Source organism: Nanorana parkeri, unplaced genomic scaffold (genome assembly GCF_000935625.1).
Source record: "Nanorana parkeri isolate BGI_ZX_2015 unplaced genomic scaffold, ASM93562v1 scaffold857, whole genome shotgun sequence".
Lineage (NCBI taxonomy): Eukaryota > Metazoa > Chordata > Amphibia > Anura > Dicroglossidae > Nanorana > Nanorana parkeri.
In genome coordinates, this window is record NW_017307125.1 from 508,687 (window position 1) to 526,941 (window position 18,255).

General features: G+C 47.5%; 2 protein-coding genes across 2 annotated transcripts in view; one reads left to right on the forward strand and one right to left on the reverse strand.

Annotated features, from left to right (window-relative positions):
* The window catches only part of LOC108794507 (WD repeat-containing protein 62-like), a 37,179-nt gene extending 31,628 nt beyond the window's left edge, over positions 1 to 5,551 (reverse strand). The window contains exons 1-4 of the mRNA XM_018565553.1: positions 5,348 to 5,551; positions 3,124 to 3,215; positions 357 to 419; positions 139 to 196 (exon numbers count right to left, since the gene is read on the reverse strand). Coding sequence (XP_018421055.1) covers positions 139 to 196; positions 357 to 419; positions 3,124 to 3,215; positions 5,348 to 5,551 — 417 coding nt within the window. The remainder of the gene's footprint in view (positions 1 to 138; positions 197 to 356; positions 420 to 3,123; positions 3,216 to 5,347) is intronic.
* Positions 5,552 to 5,929: 378 nt separating this feature from the next.
* Positions 5,930 to 17,933, forward strand: LOC108794508 (oocyte zinc finger protein XlCOF7.1-like). Its single transcript, XM_018565554.1, has 6 exons — positions 5,930 to 5,956; positions 8,730 to 8,855; positions 13,546 to 13,605; positions 14,527 to 14,674; positions 15,323 to 15,544; positions 17,410 to 17,933. The coding sequence occupies exons 2-6, from the start codon at positions 8,745 to 8,747 to the stop codon at positions 17,931 to 17,933; spliced, it is 1,065 nt and encodes a 354-aa protein (XP_018421056.1). The 5' UTR covers positions 5,930 to 5,956; positions 8,730 to 8,744.
* Positions 17,934 to 18,255: the final 322 nt, after the last annotated feature.

Here is an 18,255-nt window from a genome sequence, read left to right on the forward strand (position 1 = left end):
GGTTTAATTCCACTTTAAAGTGTTTTTTTTTTTTAATGCATTCAAACAAAGCAATACAAAAATATGACTTTCTAGAAATTGTCAGGCCATCGCAAGAGACGAGAGAAAGCCCAGCACTACCTTCACAGTTCAACCTACCTCTCCACTGACTATATACTTCCCATCCGGTGAGAAGGATAAAGCACTCAGTTGCTTGCTAGAAAGAAAAAAAACAACAAAAAAGTCTAATTAGAATCTGTACCGATTACTTGTCGACTACACACACAGACCTCAAGCACCAGAAACCGTGACCTCCAGAAGATCAGATCATCAATCTCCGGCCACCAAACACACAATAAGGATGAGTTGGTGGTTACCTGCACGCGTTGAATATATGAGCTTGTTTGTTTTTTCTTGGACATAGAAGAACAATGACACATCTAGAAAGGGAAGAAATATTTCATTAAAATTCTGAAGGTCCCAAACGATAATTTGAAGTTAAAATATATCTATATCTCTCATACATACATACACCGTATTTGCCGGCGTATAAGACGACTCGGCGCAGAAGACGACCCCCTACTTTTTGTGTTCAAATATAGATTTTGGGCTATACTCGTCGTATAAGATGAGTATAGGCCAAAATAATGTTTAAATGCACCCACTAACCTCCATGGCGGTATTCCCGAGTGTGGCTCGGGGTTAATTTTCAGTACCATAAGTGGTAACCCCGAGCCACACTCGGGATTACAGTCTCTTACCTTGTCCACGATCCCCGCAGCGTCCTCCATTTTCCGGGTTCCGTCCTTCAGCTATATACAGTATACCGCGCTGAGCCAATCACAGCAGGCTTTGCATTCATTAATACATGCTTTGTATTAATTAATACAAAGCCAGCCGTGATTGACTCAGCGCGGTATACTGTATGTAGCCGAAGCTACATACAGTATACCCGGCGTATAAGACGACCCCCGATTTTCGGGTCTAAAAACCGGTCTTATACGCCGGCATATACGGTACATACATACATACATACACTGTGTGTGAACCTTTAACTGTCAATAGTTGGGCTCAGCCACTCTTAAGCTACACAGCCTTCCCAGAGCCACTCCTGCCAACACTTGGTTTAAGCCAAATTTAAAGACGCACTCCAGGAAATCTAAAAATCAAACCTTGTAGTGGGGCTACCCATGCACTGCAAGGGTTAACTGCTCATTGTGGTCTAGGGGCTAAAATAAAGAAAATATACTCATCTGATCCTCAGTCCTGCAGTGGTGACCCCTCTCTCCCTTTGCTCTGGCAGTGGAATGCCCGTCGGCATCCTCTCGTCTAATGCAGCTGCATTAAATGTGATGATGACATCACGGGTCCTTAGTCCGCAGGAGCCCAGGGGAGGAGAGGCTGCAGGGATCAGTCTAGCAGCCAAGAGGGACTGAGGATCAGGGGAGTATATTTTCTTTATCATCTGAAGTCCTGTTATGCTGAACATGGCATATGCCCAACTCCCTTAAGGTGTTTGCAGGTTCCTAAACTTTCATCAGAATAAAAAAACAAAAAACAAAGAATATTGAATCCTGGCTGTTTCTATGCCTCTCTTTTCTGAACGTACACTGTCTTAAAAGGAGCATAGAAACAGCAGAGAAAGTTTCTAAAGATGTTTTCTTTCTATCTGTGGTATATTTAACAAAATATGTAAATTTAAGATATAAACAGAAGCAGATGCAGTATGCATAAATAGTAAAAGTGTCCTGCAGAATCAGCTGGTCCCCTGAACACTGGTCCTAACAATCCTGACTCAGGGAGGCTCCTTTCCCTTGTAGGGTCCAATGGAACCACCCTTGTATGTGCTCAGTAGCTGTGTGTCTTTAAAAACACACAGGCACAGCAAGACAAGCCAGTTCTCTGCTCCCGGTCCTCCCTCTTCCTTTCTCCAAGCTAGTAGATGGACAGCTGCTAATGTCTGCTCTGTCCATTGTGATCTTGTACTGGACAGAGAGTTCAGGAAAGCCGAGCTGAGAGAGTTGGAGTTAGCTGTGGGCAAACATGATGACAGTAAGTGAAACACTTTGTTGAGCAATGTAAATGTTTTCATCTGAATTCATAATTGAAAAAAAAAAAAACAGGGGTTTGGGGGGTTGAGAGTTAAATACAACTTTAAACTCTCAAAATAAAAAATACAAAAACTAGGAGATAGAAATGTCTTCCTCTTTCCTCCCTTGTTTTATTTTTCTTGCACTGTATAGTGTACATTCCATGCGTCTTTTATAAGCTGGGATGGGCCAGATACAAAAGGTGGTGGCTGTAATATTGTATCACTCGCCCCTCCCCTTTTAGATTGTAAGCTCTCATAGGCAGGGCCCTCCTTACCATCTTGTCCGGATTTCTATTGTAACTGCAATGTCTTCCTTATATTGTAAATCTCTGCGCAAACTGTTGGCACCATATAAATCCTGTATAATAATAATAATAATAACCCCTGTGCAGGAGTTGCATCACGATTGGCCACCCAAGGGTGGAAGAGGATCACTGCAGGACCAGGAAGAATTGGCAGTGGAGATGGGGACTGTGGGGGACATATCAGTGACAGCTGCCTTGACCCGTGACCATTGGTGGACATAAGAGATAAGGGTGTGCCATAATCTGCTGCGCTTACTTCCAGATTATGGTGAAACCTCACCCCCAGCAGTGAAATTTGCTTCCACATTAAGAATTATACTCAGTTGGGGTAATCCACATAAAGAGAATGAAGCAATTATTTTAGTAGTTCTCAGCATATAACTTATTAGGTGGTCTCTGCAATCATCATTCAAACTCAAAACATCAGTTGTGATAACTGGGCTGTATATGATTGATTCCTAAGCAATGGCGAGCCCTGGAGGACATAGGAAAAGCTCCATACGAAAGAGACAAGGAGACATCTCCAGCTGTGGAGGTCTTATAAAACATCATTCATGGCTTCCTCCGAGTTAAAATATCCTCTCCTGGAAGGTCAGCTCGTGAGCCCCAACATTTCCATACACAAAGTCTAAAATTACAGGTCTATACACATTTTCATTTCTCTAATAAGATATTTACATTTGATTTTTTTATGAATATTTACATATATTTTATCCATTTTAAAAATATAAAGTCTATAGCCGTTACCCTGCTGGATAGGCAACCAGTCCGCTGTTTGGGTCGCATGTTAAACTGCTGCTGCCTGAAACAGTTATCCCCAGTACCTTCTCCAGCTCTGCCTACAAGAAAACACATCACTTGTATTTAATTCAGACCGAAAGTGAGTCTGGTGCACCATTAAAAAACTTCATTCATGATCGCATTGCTGGGTGGATTTGTAAACCAAATGGAGAGCAACCTTTTCCAGTTTGAGCAAATCTGTCATGCCTTGGTAATACTACTCTTAGTGGGTGCTCCCTACATGGGACACCTGAAAATGCCCAGAAGGGGGACAGCTGTAAAGGGATGAGGGGCAGAGGGATCCGGGTCCAGAAGAGGGACAGCTGTGGAGGGATGAGGGGCAGAGGGATCTGGGTCCAGAAGAGGGACAGATGTGGAGGGATGAGGGGCAGAGGGATCCGGATTCAGAAGAGGGACAGCTGTAGAGGAATCCGGGGTAGAGGAATCCAAGTCCAGAAGAGAGAGAGACAGCTTTAAAGGGATGAGGGGCAGAGGGATCCGGGTCCAGAAGAGGGACAGATGTGGAGGGATGAGGGGCAGAGGGATCCGGATTCAGAAGAGGGACAGCTGTGGAGGGATGAGGGGCAGAGGGATCCGGCTCCAGAAGAGGGACAGCTGTAGAGGAATCCGGGGTAGAGGAATCCAAGTCCAGAAGAGAGAGAGACAGCTTTAAAGGGATGAGGGGCAGAGGGATCCGGGTCCAGAAGAGGGACAGATGTGTAGGGATGAGGGGCAGAGGGATCCGGATTCAGAAGAGGGACAGATGTGGAGGGATGAGGGGCAGAGGGATCCGGCTCCAGAAGAGGGACAGCTGTAGAGGAATCTGGGGTAGAGGAATCCAAGTCCAGAAGAGAGAGACAGCTGTAAAGGGATGAGGGGCAGAGGGATCCGGGTCCAGTAGAGGGACAGCTGTGGAGGGATGAGGGACAGTGGAATCCGGGTCCAGTAGAGGGACAGATGTGGAGGGATGAGGGGCGGAGGGATCAGGGTCCAGAAGAGGGATAGCTGTGGAGGGATAAGGAGCAGAGAGATCCAGGTCCAGAAGAGAGACAGAGACAGATCCAAACCAAATGTGGAGGGATACAGGGCAGAGGCACAGATGTGGAGGGATGCAGGGGCACAGATGTGGGTGGATGCAGGGGCACAGATGTGGAGGGATGCAGGGGCACAGACATCTGGTGACAGAGGCACAGCAGAGGGATCCGGGTCCAGAGGAAGAACAGATGTGGAGGGATGCAGGGGCAGAAGGATCAGGGTCCAGAGGAAGAACAGATGTGGAGGGATGCGGGGGCAGAAGGATCAGGGTCCAGAGGAAGAACAGATGTGGAGGGATGCGGGGGCAGAAGGATCAGGGTCCAGAGGAAGAACAGATGTGGAGGGATGCAGGGGCAGAGGCACAGATGTGGAGGGATGCAAGGGCAGAGGGATGCAGGGGCAGAGGGACAGATGTGGAGGGATGCAGGGGCAGAGGGACAGATGTGGAGGGATGCAGAGCAACAGATGTGGAGGGATGCAGAGCAACAGATGTGGAGGGATGCAGGGGCACAGGGATCAGGGTCCAGAGGAAGGACAGATGTGGAGGGATGCAGGGGCAGAGGCACAGATGTGGAGGGATGCAAGGGCAGAGGGACAGATGTGGAGGGATGCAGGGACAGATGTGGAGGGATGCAGGGACAGATGTGGAGGGATGCAGGGACAGATGTGGAGGGATGCAGGGACAGATGTGGAGGGATGCAGGGACAGATGTGGAGGGATGCAGGGACAGATGTGGAGGGATGCAGGGACAGATGTGGAGGGATGCAGGGACAGATGTGGAGGGATGCAGGGACAGATGTGGAGGGATGCAGGGACAGATGTGGAGGGATGCAGGGGCAGAGATGTGGAGGGATGCAGGGGGACAGATGTGGAGGGACGCAGGGGGACAGATGTGGAGGGACGCAGGGGGACAGATGTGGAGGGACGCAGGGACAGAAGTATCAGGGTCCAGAGAAAGTACAGAGACATCTGGGGACACAGGCACGGCAGAGGGATGGGAAGTCAGAACAGGGACAGCTGTTGATGGATGCAAAGAAGAGGGATCCGCAGGTGGGAGGGGAGTGTCATTCTGTAGCTGAGGACCAGGGACATTTCAAGGGACAGACATGAGACACTGCAGCTGGTTCTGAGGGTTGCTTCCACTGCCCGGCTCTACCTGTCTGCTGGCTTTTCCATGGCCGGCCATGAGTCCCCGGGAAGACCTGCGGCGGCCAGGCGGGGAGTGATGAGGGAGGTGGCCGGGCTGTGCTCTATGCTGACTGTTCTCCAACATCTCCTGTTTCAAATCTCCCGCTAAACCGGCTACAACTGCTGGAGCACTGATTGGCCAAGAGCTAGAAAGGGCGGATATAAGCAGCATGACCTGCAAACCCGATTGGTTAGTATCACGAGAAGGCGGAAGTAAAATGTAACTGTAAAATAATGGGCGGAGAGCATCTACATTGACCATTGACAGTGGGCAGGGCTATGCATATGAACCCCGGAGGGGCGCCTATAATTGGACCAGAGGCAAGGCGAGCGCTCTACGCTCAACACTGTAAAGGACGGGACTATGCAGAAATCACCAAAGAAGGGACGGTCTAATACGCCCATTAAGGGCGTGGTTATGCATATCAACTTCCTATTGGTAGAACGGCTTCTGCCCTGTGGTTTGCTGGGCTGCCGGGGACGTCACTGCGCAGACAACAAACCACCGGAGACCTTTGCCTCTGAGCTCACGTGACGGCGGCAGAGCCAATCAGCAGCGAGGCCGTTTCCAAGGAAGGTGAGAGCTTCCATTTGTGTGGGTTCCAATCAATTCTCTGCGATGTACAATGGAGGGCAGCGTGCAGGAAGCTGCACAGGGCTGTCCGGGGAGGTGTGCAGCTGCTGTGGCATTACAAGTCCAAGCAGGGCAGAGCACAGAGGCTGACGGGGGTTGCTGCAGGCCAAGAAAAGGGAACAAGCCATAGGCTGCCTCATAGTAGAACAGGCCACACGCAGTGCCATGGGAGACCTGGAGTGAGTGACTCCTAAAAATGCCAGTAGCCTGGCTGCCTCTGGCTTCATTGCTTTTGGTCATGGCCATGGGACAAGCATGCGGCAAGTGAAGGCAGATCTGAAGCATGGCAGCCAGCATTTTTTAGAAGGAGAGGGAAGCAGTGACTGCCTATGGATGTTGCTCATTGCTGCCAAAGAATGCTAGTTCACATACAAGGAACAAGCATGCGGTCATTGGTGATCCTTGTTCCGGGTTGGTCACTCAGAAGGTAATGAGTAAAGCAGTATATTAAAAATACACTTAAAGGGGAACTCTACCCATGTGTTCATCTTGCCCCACCCCTTCTACATGCTGCTAGCTGCCCCATGCATGCACACGTGTGCCATAAGTACCTCTGCCAGATCCTAAACACCTAGCAGAGCTCTGCGTACATGTGGGGTGGAGTTTCCTTGCATGCGCAACATGGTTTCTAACATCTGGGACCTGCTCCACATGTGCAGGAATTCCCTGTGTGTGCGAAGCCATGCTGCGGATCTCTGACAGGCACCTGAGAGAGCGCAGAGCCATATCATTGCATGTGTGAGATGGACAGCCCAGGGGGACCCGTCACTCTCGCCTGGGCAAGAAAGGAGGAAGTGCTGAGCTGCAGTACACACAGAAGGAGATGAAGGGGGAGGAGCCAAATAGTTATTTATTCTTAAAGGTCCGCTGTAATGTAGCCAGATACTCGCAGGTTGTTTAGCTTGCCCCTGAAACCTGGAAAGCTGCCACATGGTTTGTATTGTCCCGTCCGTGATCATGATGCAGGAAACCCATTGGCCGCTCGCCCCCCAGCGACGCAGGAGCCATCGCATCCCCATGTACAAATACCGTGCAGAGTGATCCGTCTCTGAGCTCAGCATTGGGATGGGGGAAAAGGAGAGTGCAGTATTTGGACATGGGAGTTTGACTCCTCCTCTTGCCTTGCTGAGGGTGAGCAGCCATCGAATATTGTGTCCTGCCTATTATCCAGGATGGGACCATGCAAACTATGTGGGAGCATTCAGCCAGGCTTTGGAGATGACCTACAGGGGACATTGGCATCGCAGCTGTGGTGAAACTATAAATCCCTCCATACCTCTAAGAGCCGTGCCTGTGGCCATCAGATTCTTGCAATGCATCATGGGTCTTGTAGTTCCACAACAACTGTAGCATGCACAGCATATTGGCACACTATGGAAGACTTACCTTGCAGGCGATCTCCAGCACTGTGGTGTCAGCGCTGTCCGCTGACATTGGCGCTTACATAATCTCCTTGCCGTCTTCTGAGCTTATGGCTTTGGTTGGTCCCGGATGACCTAACCTGCTTGTGTGCGCTGACCAGCAGGAAAGAAGCAGTTATGACAGAAGAGGCCTACACAGAATCTGAAGCAGCTGTAGATGGCAACCAATCAGCTTCTCTCTTTCATTTTCAAATCTTAACTGAACAAACTAAAGATAAAAGCTGATTGGTTCCCATGCACAGCTGCTCAAGATTCTGTCTGCTCCAGTTTTGATGAATTTCCCCCACAGTCTATTCTGTCATATACTTCTATCTGTCAGCAATAATAAAAAAAAATTACTTTATGTCCACTTGCGGTGTTAAAGTGATATTAAAGGTGCCCACCCCCTCCCAATGCTGCTGTAAGTTCTTACCTTATGTGATGCCTCTTGTTGCGATCATCTTCATTCTATTGGTTTCTGACAGTCCCTCCAGTGCTGGTGCCAGCCTCTGATCTAGCGCAGAGTCCTCATGTCCCGCGGTGTCTGCCCGGCATGCGCACTTCCGGCTGCTTCCATTCTCTTTTCTCCGTTCTACTGCGCATGCGCCCGCACACTTCCAGCTTCACAGCCAGCCGGGAGTTCTTCAGCCAGGAGGGAGCGGCGCTGGAACAGGTAAGTCATTGGGTATTTGCCTACTTTATTCATGGGGCATATATCTAGTGCGTCTTAGTAGTAGATATATGCCAAAAATAAGATGGACTTTAATTCTACTTTCATGTGTGCGGCATTAAGTCGGCCTGTGAAAATGAACGGGCCGCTAACACATCAGTACAGACCAGAAAACCCCCAGACATGCAGCATTTGTTCTGACACAGTGCACCACTACGCATGGTCGTGCATTATGGTGTGCTGCAACGCATGTGTCAGAGCTGCAATGTCGTAGTGTATGCTGCTGCTAGTTAAAATGAATGATACTGCAGAGTGCTAATGTATCATGTATATAACGTGCATTCCACTACAGATCGCACCATGGCGGCCACTTGTAAATGGGCCCTTGGTGTCATAATCCTTCATCATTCAGAGTCATGTAATATGCTAGATAAACGGCTATTCCTAAATTATCAGACACTCTTCCTTATAAAAATGGAGTGATCCTTTTAGTGTATGAGTACAAAGAGAATAAAACTAGAGGTCGGGGCTGCTGATGAGCGATCACCCTATCTATGCTCATCCTAACCTGAAGGGGGATGGGGGGGCGCGCTCATACCTCACCTTCCAGGGATCTGTAACCTATACGCATGCTCTTGTTTTTCAGCTTTCAGTCGTTACCATGTTAGACACTTTGGCATCCTCAGCACTGACAATGGGCCACACCAAGGAGCAGATATCCGAGAAGATCCTGAATCATGCTTTAGAAATTATCTACCTGCTGACAGGAGAGGTGAGCCCCACTTTGGATCACATTCATTACTGCAGAAGGAGGTTAAAGGGAACATATTGGGGGGAAATCATCAAAATCTGGGGCAGCTGTGCATGGCAACCAATCAGCTTCTCTGTCTCATTTTCAAATCTTACCTGAGCAGACTGATGAGAGAAGCTGATTGGTTGCCATGGGCAACTGCTCCAGTTTTGATAAATTCCCCCCAATGCCTTTCATCTATTTTTTGAGACATACATATAATATAGATCAGCATGAGGCAGGTTAATCGGCTCCTGTCCAAATCGGCCCTGCGTGCATGTGACATAGAGACCTTAGATTGTAAGCTCCTTGAAGGCAGGGACTGATGTGAATGTGCAGATATGTACAGTGCTGTGTACATTCTCAGTGCTATATAAATACTTGTAAGAAACAAAAAGGGGAATACTTGTTTCAGTGTGTTAAACCTCATCTCCAGGCAAACAAAAAAACTACCCTTGCAGTGAGACTTCCCCCTACCCCCGGACTGCCAGGGTTAGGTGCTTGTGTTTTACCAGGGGCTGGAGTAATGCCAACTTACCTGATCCCTGCTCGCCCAGTGGTCAGCACTCTTCTTTGCTAGGTCTGGTAGAATCTCCCTGCCATGTCCTCACGTCTAATGCAGGTCTGGTGATGACATCAACAGACTAAGACTGCCAGAGCCCAGGGGAGAAGAGACTGCGGGGACCGGTCTAGCAGCCCAGAAGAAGCCAACAGGCTCCCCCCTCCCCCCCTCCAAATCACTACTTTGTAGAGCCACCTATTGCAGCAATTACATCTGCTAGTCTCTTGGGGTACGTCTCTACAGGCTTGGCACATCTAACCACTGGGATTTTTGCCCATTCTTCAAAGCAAAACTGCTCCGCCTCCTTCACGTTGGATGGGTTTCGCTGGTGTACAGCAATCTCTAAGTCATGCCACAGATTTTCAATTGGATTGAGGTCTGGGCTTTGATTAGGCCATTCCAAGACATTTAAATGTTTTCTCTTAAACCACTCGAGTGTTGCACCATCCATCATTCCTTCAATACTGACCAGTTTGCCAGTCCTTGCCGAGGAAAAACATCCCCAACAGCATAATACTGCCACCACCATGCTTCACTGTGGAGACGGTGTTCTTGGGCTTGCGCCAGACATAGCATTTTCCTTGAAGGCCAAAAAAACTGTTTTTAGTCTCATCTGACCAGAGGACCTTCTTCCATATGGTTGGGGGGGTCTCCCACATGACCTTTGGCGAACATCAAACGTGTTTGCTTATTTTTTTTTCTGTAAGCAGCGGCTTTTTTCTGGCCACTCTTCCATGAAGGCGGCTCTGTGGAGTGTACGGCTTTAAGTGGTTCTATGGACAGATACTCCAATCTCTGCTGGGAAGCTTTGAGGCTCCTTCCGGGTTATCTTGAGTCTCTTTGTTGCCTCTCTGATTAATGCCATTCTCACCTGGTCCAGGAGTTTTGGTAGGCAGCCCTCTCTTGGCAGGTTTGTTGTGGTACCATATTCTTTCCATTTTTTTAATACCGTATATACTCGAGTATAAGCCGAGATTTTCAGCCCATTTTTTTGGGTGAAAAGTGCCCCCCTCGGCTTATACTCGAGTCAGCGCCAGCGAGTCATCTTACTTACCTCGCCGAGCGTCGCGTCACTGCTGCTCGGTGTGCGGCGCTCCGAGCGGGGTCATCTGGCAGTCTCCGGGTCCTAATTTAGGTGGCCGGAGACTGCCAGATGACCCCGCTCGGAGCGCCGCCCACCGGAGCAGCAGCGACGCTCGGCGAGGTAAGTAAGAAGAAAAAAAAAACCCCGCAGCGCCAGTACAGCAGGGGAGCAGGGATGAGTCAGCGGCGCGCTGATCAGGCGAGAGGAGCTCCAGGTGGGGTTGTAATTTAGCGGGCAGGCACCTCTGAGCCAGCTAAATTAGGACCCCACCTGGAGCTCCTCCCACTGGACCAGCGCGCCGCTGACTCGTCCCTGCTCTCTCCGTGATGTGATGATCGATCACCGGCACACGGACACAGTGAGTGGGGGGGGGGGGGGGGTAGAGAGAGAGATTCATTAAGCAATTATATATGTATTGTCTGCACTGTATTAGCAGTATATACTCTATATAGAGTATATACTGCTAATACAGTGCAGACAATACATTTACAATTATACTAACATGAATGTATTAAATGATCTGTATGTAGCCCTGTACTATGGATCATTTAACCCATTCATGTTAGCAGAGGATCATTGTAAATGTATTGTTGCAGGCACTCTATATGTACATGTACTATATACTACATATAGAGTGCACTGAACAATAGATTTACAATTATCCTCTGCTAATAATGCTAATATGAATGATCCGTAGTACATGATATGTAGCCCTGTACCCCCTTTTCCACTTACAGAGCTAGGTTATTTTTCTTTTAAATAAATATTAATGTAATTTTATTGGTATCTATCTACCAGTAGCTGCCTCATTTCCCACCCTTGGCTTATATTCGGGTCAATACTTTTTCCCAGTTTTTTTTGCTAAAATTAGGTACCTCGGCTTATATTCGGGACGGCTTATACTTGAGTATATACGGTAATGGATTTAATGTTACTCTGTGGGATGTTCACAGTTTTGCGGGTTTTTTTCCCACCATAACCCATCCCTGATCTGTACTTCTCCACAACTTTGTCTCTGACCTGTTTGGAGAGCTCCTTGGGTCTTCATGGTGCCCCTCGCTCAGTGGTGTTGCAGACTTCGGGGCCTTGATGGCCGCTGGCAGGTAACAGCGCGTGACGTCATCAAGAATGTGCGCGATGTCACGCATATGTGCAGTGGTGTCACTGGGGGGTGTCACCCGGTACCCACTCCAGGTGACGCCCTGCCTCAGGACGCCCCTGATATATACTACGATCATGTGACACTTAGATTGCACACAGGTGGATATATACTACGATCATGTGACACTAAAGGTTATCGTACGATAATCGCAAAGTCTATGGAAGGTGTGCGACCGTTTCTACTGTACGGTCGCACGTCTTCCGTCGAACAAGCAGGTTGGAAAACCCGCCGAGAATCGTAGTGGCCTGCTTGTTCAACAACTGCCATATGGGCCGTTGTGCGCACGTGCACACTGCCTGTTGGCAGTCATCGGAAGCCCGCACCTCAAGGGGGCAGGCTTGCAATGATCACAAGTACGATCTGCCTGTCCAAGATGGGCAGATCGTACGTTTTTTAATTACTTTGCAACCCTCGCAAGACGAAAGTTTCGTCTTGCGAGGGTTGTGAAGTGTATGGCCACCTTAGATTGCATACAGGTGGATACATACTACGATCATGTGACACTTAGATTGCACACAGGTGGATATATACTACGATCATGTGAGACTTAGATTGCATACAGGTGGATATATACTACGATCATGTGACACTTAGATTGCACAGGTGGATATATACTACGATCATGTGACACTTAGATTGCATACAGGTGGTCTTTAACTAATTCTGTGACTTCTGAAGGTAATTGGTTGCACCAGATCTTATGTAGGTGCTTCATAGCAAAGGGGGTGAATACATATGCACGCACCACTTTTCCGTTTTATTTATTTATCACTTCACTATTTTGGACCATTTTGTTTATCTCCATTATATGCAATCCAAATAAAAGTCAATTTTAATTCCAGCTGTTAATGTAACAAAATAGAAAAAATACTTTTAATACTTTTGCAAGCCGCTGTAATAAATGACTTTGATGCAAACACTGCAGTGATGATTCATAATATGTGCTGGCCAAGAATACATTATGCTTTGCTTTAAAGTAGAGTGAGTGTTGTTTTAATGTGCTATTATGTCATAAATGGGCCCATCACCGCCTGTATCTTAATATTAGTCCTTGAGGGCTCATTTACACCAAAAGTGATCCATCGTAGCTCATTCATGCACATTTTTACATGCATTACCTCGTGTTACATTAAGACAGTCCATTCATTATGCACCACAACAGATGAAAAAATGTATAATGCCTTTTTTTTTTTTAAACGCAGTGCACCACAGCACATGCTATACATGTAGTTATGAGCTGATGTGCTTGGGAGAGTGCGTTGAGTTGCCGTTTACAATGAATGGCACCTCAATACCCTACACATAGAGCACGTGTTTTCGCATTGGTTGTGGTGTTTAAACTCATGCTGTCACAGCACACAACGTGTGAATGGGCCCTGAGGCTGCCTGTCATCTTTATTAACCAATAGGCAGTGGTAATGGGTAAAAGGGGTGGGGCCAAGGACCAGTTTTGCAATAAAGTTGATAGTTTTATAAAGAAGTTCTTTGGGATTGGGAGCTGTTTACTCACTAAACCTGTGTTGTGATGCCTGTAGTTCTCTGTTTTGGGGGAGGACTCAATGAAGCCTGACTGGTTCTAATGCTTCCACACTAGATCCAAAACAATGGCGGACCCCCCTATTCTCTGTAATGCAAACAGGAACTATGCTTCAAGGGATGATTTTGATTCTGTGCAAAGGTCTTCTTTTTTTTTTTTAAAGAACACATTAGGTAGTTTAGACGAAGCGTGACGTTGTGTGGTTGTTGCTCATTGCTCTCAGTGCATGTCGTAACTTGTTCTATTCCAACAGCTGAATTGCCTTAAATAATGCCTTCAGATTCCGCCGCGCTTGTCGTTTCATCCCACACTTTGCTTGCCTTGCAGAAATACGTCATTGTAAAGAAAACGTTTCCACACTGCTGTATCCACCCAAAATCTGGAGGGGCAAGTATACCGGTTTATCTCTTAGTTGGGTTTACTTCTGTAAAGCTGCCCATACACTGGCTGAATTTCGGACGGTTTTTAATGGTGGTTTTGTAATCAGAGCCAGCAGCCAATGAGCTGCCACTCTGATCGGGTATTCTGAGAGGTGCCAGCGGCTCCTGTCAGAATACAATGCAAGCAGCGGCGATTCCTTGATTGACACGCTGTTTGTGTTGATGGAGGAATCGCGTCAATTTCTTTCGTTCAGCCCACGGGATGAACTGAAGAAATTGACAGGTGTATGACTACATCTTTACTGTCCAACTCTCTCACTTGTAGGTATTTTTACAGGAGCAGGAAACATAGGGGCTGATGTATAAAGGCATTGGCGAGCGTATACCCGGGTGAAAGCCATTTGTATGGCATTACAGCCGCTAGAGGAGCATAGCAGATTCCTATGCTCCTCCGCACCATCTAGCGATTGTAATGCCATGTGAATGGTATTCATCAAGCTATATGCTGGGCAAAGCTTCTACATCAACCTCATAGTGTGGTGTCCTATCTGGAACTGTCTGCTGCTTCTATCACGGTTGTCAGAACCAGGAGAGACAACCCACTGTGCCACTTCACCCTGACAGGGGAGACTAGAACTTGGCACAAGTTGTTGCGATGGGAGTTGGCATGCACATATGTTTGTTGATGTGTGACCAACAAGCGTCATCCCTGGTCCTGTGCACTAGGGATGCACCGATACAGGGATTTCGGTATCGAGTACCGATAATTTTTTTCGGTACTCGCCGATACCAAGTACCGGAAGTCCCATTCAGGAAGCCAGGCGGTGTGTAATGACTTACCACCTGGCTTCCTGATTAGCCGGGCAGCGTGTAAAGACTCCGTATCGGTGCATCCCTACTGTGCACTGACACTCTTGCTATGTTGCAGGTACCTGTGAAGTGTGATGATGTTGCTGTGTATTTCTCTATGGAAGAATGGGACTATGTCAAAGGGCATAAAGAAGATTACCAAGATGTCTTCATGGATACTGATGTGCCCAGCAATACAATAGAGATTACAGAAAGTACTGACCTAGGTAATAATACATTTTGTTATAATTGTAATGCATAAATGTAAGCATATGCAGATATAAAAGACCCCTATTGAATACAGACATGTATAATATAGAAAAGAAAAAACTGAAATATGTTTTATAAACTGTATGACAACCAAAGCATTTACTGCATTGCACATGGCTCTGAGGACCAGTTTAAAGAGACACTGTCACTTTGCCCATTTAGGAGACAGTAACCATGTGTTTGTAAAGGGGCCCTCCTGACCCTTTACAAACACAGTGCATGGGTCTAAGAATTGGATGCTAAATCGGAGCACTAACACATGATTACAAAAACTATTATATTATTATTATAACATTAATAGCAGGCACCTTGTATTGGCTCCTTTCAAAGCAGAGCTCGCACATGACAGAACTTCATTATTTGTCACACAGGCTGCCTGTCATGAGTATGGGTCATGGTATGAAGCAGGAGGGTTTCAGCTTGACCCCAGGATCTGAAGTCTAGATTTGCATAATTGAGTGTTTGAGGTTCCTGGGTGGCTCTACATGGTATTTGGCAGTCCATACAGGCTCCCCTAAGTGCTTCATGTTCGCTTCAGACTGAACACAGGTTTATTGGTAAGGTGATATCTATTTTAGTAGAGTATTCCTGTTTTTACGTTTTAGAGTTGCCAGATCTTCGTGCTGGAGAGTTAAAGTGTGCCTCATCTAATGTCCCAGCTGATATCACAGCTGATGCCTCAACCAATACCTCATCCGATGTCTACCCTGGTGCCTCAACTGCTGGAAAACACAAAGAGGACAGTAAAAAGAGTAAAAAGGACAAAGATGAATCAGAAGACAAGGATAAAAGTGATGCAGAAGACAGTGAAGAGGAGTCTTCTCTTGGTATGTCAGCAGGGGTACCAAGGAGCTGGTTATAGCAGCACTCTTGCTGAATGTGAGATACTGGAAACACGAGTCATCCTGTGTACTTCTAGTGTACTTTACCTAAAGGTGATCTTTATTCAGAGAAACATGGCGGCTGCCATGGCTGCTTCTGAAAATTCTAGTTGCCCGGCTTCATTGCTTTGCTTCATTAACCTGGACCAAGTATGAGGACGAGGACATGTGACATTACTCTGACTTTCTTCATCTGTATATTTCTTCCATGTCTTTGAGTCAAAGTACTAAAACCAGTGTAATAGCCAGACATCTTCAGAAGGAGGTCAGCAATGGCAGCCTCCGTGTTTCTTTCAGAAAAGATTCACTTTAAGGAAAACTAATGATAAGCAGGCTTTTTTTTGTCATAAATGATCATATTTATGCAGTGTCATTCATGAAGGGTTTAAATCAGCGGTCGCCAACCAGTGGTCCGTGAGAATATTTTGGTGGTCCCCGGGCCCCTCTGAAGCCGTGCAGGCTGGGCCGTCATTGAAGCAGCACGGAGGCTCCGGGGCTGCCTCTCACTGACTCAAGCAGCGGCTATCATAAGGAATGCGCGGCTCTCAGTACAGTGTGGGCTCTGCAGGAGGCGGGGCATCTCGTCAGTACACGGACTGAGCAGGCTGCGGGACATAGAAAAAGTGGGGAGAAGCCAGGTAATAGTGGCTCAGTGTGGGGGAAGGGGAGGCACAGGGGTGGTTGGGGGCAGTGCTGAAGCTAGGGGGGATGTGCTCCGCGCCCCCTGGCAGGGCCAGTGGCAGATCCGATAGGGGGGCAATCAGTATTATTACTGGGCATGAGCAGGCGGCACCGCTCCCTCCCTCCACCAGCACTGCCACTCCTGCAGGCACACCCGCACCATACAAGAACTGCAGTGGATTCTCAGCCTGCGGTCCAGTGACGGAGCTCCATCCACATGTGCATTGCTTGTACAGCTCCCTTGCACGCCCTGTAGTAGTGCCGGGAGACAGAATGTGACGTCACTCCGGTCCAGGCACCTCTCTAAGACACGCGAGGGAGTTGTAAGCAATCCTATCTATCTATCTATCTATCTATGTATGTATGGATGGAGCTCCCTCCTGGCCATAGCCACAGCCCACCTCAAGCTGACACTCAGCACCCGTCAGCATATTTTGAATGGCTGCTTGGCGAGAGAACTGGCTGTGCTGGGGGAGGCTGAGGAGCCTCTCACCTAGAAAATTGGAAGGCATGTGGTGACCCGCTGAACACGAGGTTGCGACCCACCAGTTGAGAGCCAAGTCAGTATAGTGCTGTAAAGCACTATAAGGGGCTTTGAGACTGAGAGGGGTATTTATCAACACTGGAGAAGACAAAATCTGAAGCAGCTGTGCACGGCAACCAATCAGCTTCTCTCTTCAGTTTTGATAAATTCCCCTCTGAGAGTTTAGACAGTTGACAGGACAACTGCTGTCAGATGTCACAGGACCTCTCAAATTTGCTTCCAGGTTGTAATACAGGCAAAGTTGACCTTCTCCTGCAAGAAGCGTTCAAAGGCACGCCAACTTTGGCCCTAAACAAATAGGGGGAATTTATCAAAACTGGAGCGGCTGTGCATGGCAACCAATCAGCTTCTCTCTTCAGTTTGTTAAGATTTGAAAATGAGAGAGAGAAGCTGATTGGTTGCCATGCACAACTGCTCCACATTTTGTCTGCTCCAGTTTTTATAAATTCCCCTCATATTCTGTTGTACGCTGGGAACACTGACTCACAAAGACCTTAATATCTGCTGAATTCCTGAGCCGTCTATTTTCTTGTGTTTTACAATATAATATATTATATGTTTTTGTTTGTTTCTTTGCTCATTTTAGTAGCTGAACCCATTAGGATGGATGTGATTCGAGAACGCCCTTTTCCAGGTCCTCTGTACCGCGAGGCCATGCGATTCGAGATGACAGAGGAGATACAGGAAGACGGTACAGTAAGACCCCTCAGCACCGAAACCACCTTGCTGGATAAACTCCACCCTGAAATCTATCGCTACGACCAGAACATCTGGAGCATCAGCCAGAGGTTCATATGCGGCACCAACAACCGACCGTACAACCAGCCCTCCATAATAACCGACGACGACGACAGCGATGTAGGACAGTCATCAATCCAGGTGCCCAACCTGACCGAAGAGAAACCTTACCGTTGCGTCGCCTGCGATCAGCTTTTTAAGTACAAGTCCAGCGTCACGAGACATTACGCCGTCGTGCACGGGGTAAAGCCTCACCAGTGCAACGAGTGCGGTAAACGGTTCTCCACCAAATTTAACTCCGTAGTGCACAAGTGTCACCCGCACAAAAACAAGAGCCCCTGGGGAAACGATCCATCGGGTTTGAATAGTTAGGAAAGCGCCGGAAATTCTGAAAGTGCTTTTGTCACCTGCTTGTGCGTACGCAAGTAGGCCGGCCCCCCGCCTAGGTGGTAGACAGACAGTTTGTGAACGTGTGTCATGATAGAATGCTTAAAGGGACTTTGACCTCATTATTTTTATTTCTTTTCCTCGTTTATATTTGCCTAATGTAGATATTTAAGGGATCAATATTTTTGATGCAAGACTTTTACTACTTCCTTTTTGAAGCAGCTGGAAAATCCTAGGACCAGGTAGGAAGTGCGCCAAAAAAATTACAGCCGGTGCCTAACTTTTTTTTGAGCCTTTTTTTTTTTTT

Excerpts from the sequence above, each read along its gene's own strand:
- LOC108794508 (XM_018565554.1), top strand. The coding sequence starts at position 8,745 with ATGTTAGACACTTTGGCATCCTCAGCACTGACAATGGGCCACACCAAG. Across the intron at positions 8,856-13,545 it reads TCTACCTGCTGACAGGAGAG|AAATACGTCATTGTAAAGAA; the intron begins GTGAGCCCCACT and ends CTTGCCTTGCAG. Across the intron at positions 14,675-15,322 it reads TACAGAAAGTACTGACCTAG|AGTTGCCAGATCTTCGTGCT; the intron begins GTAATAATACAT and ends TTTACGTTTTAG.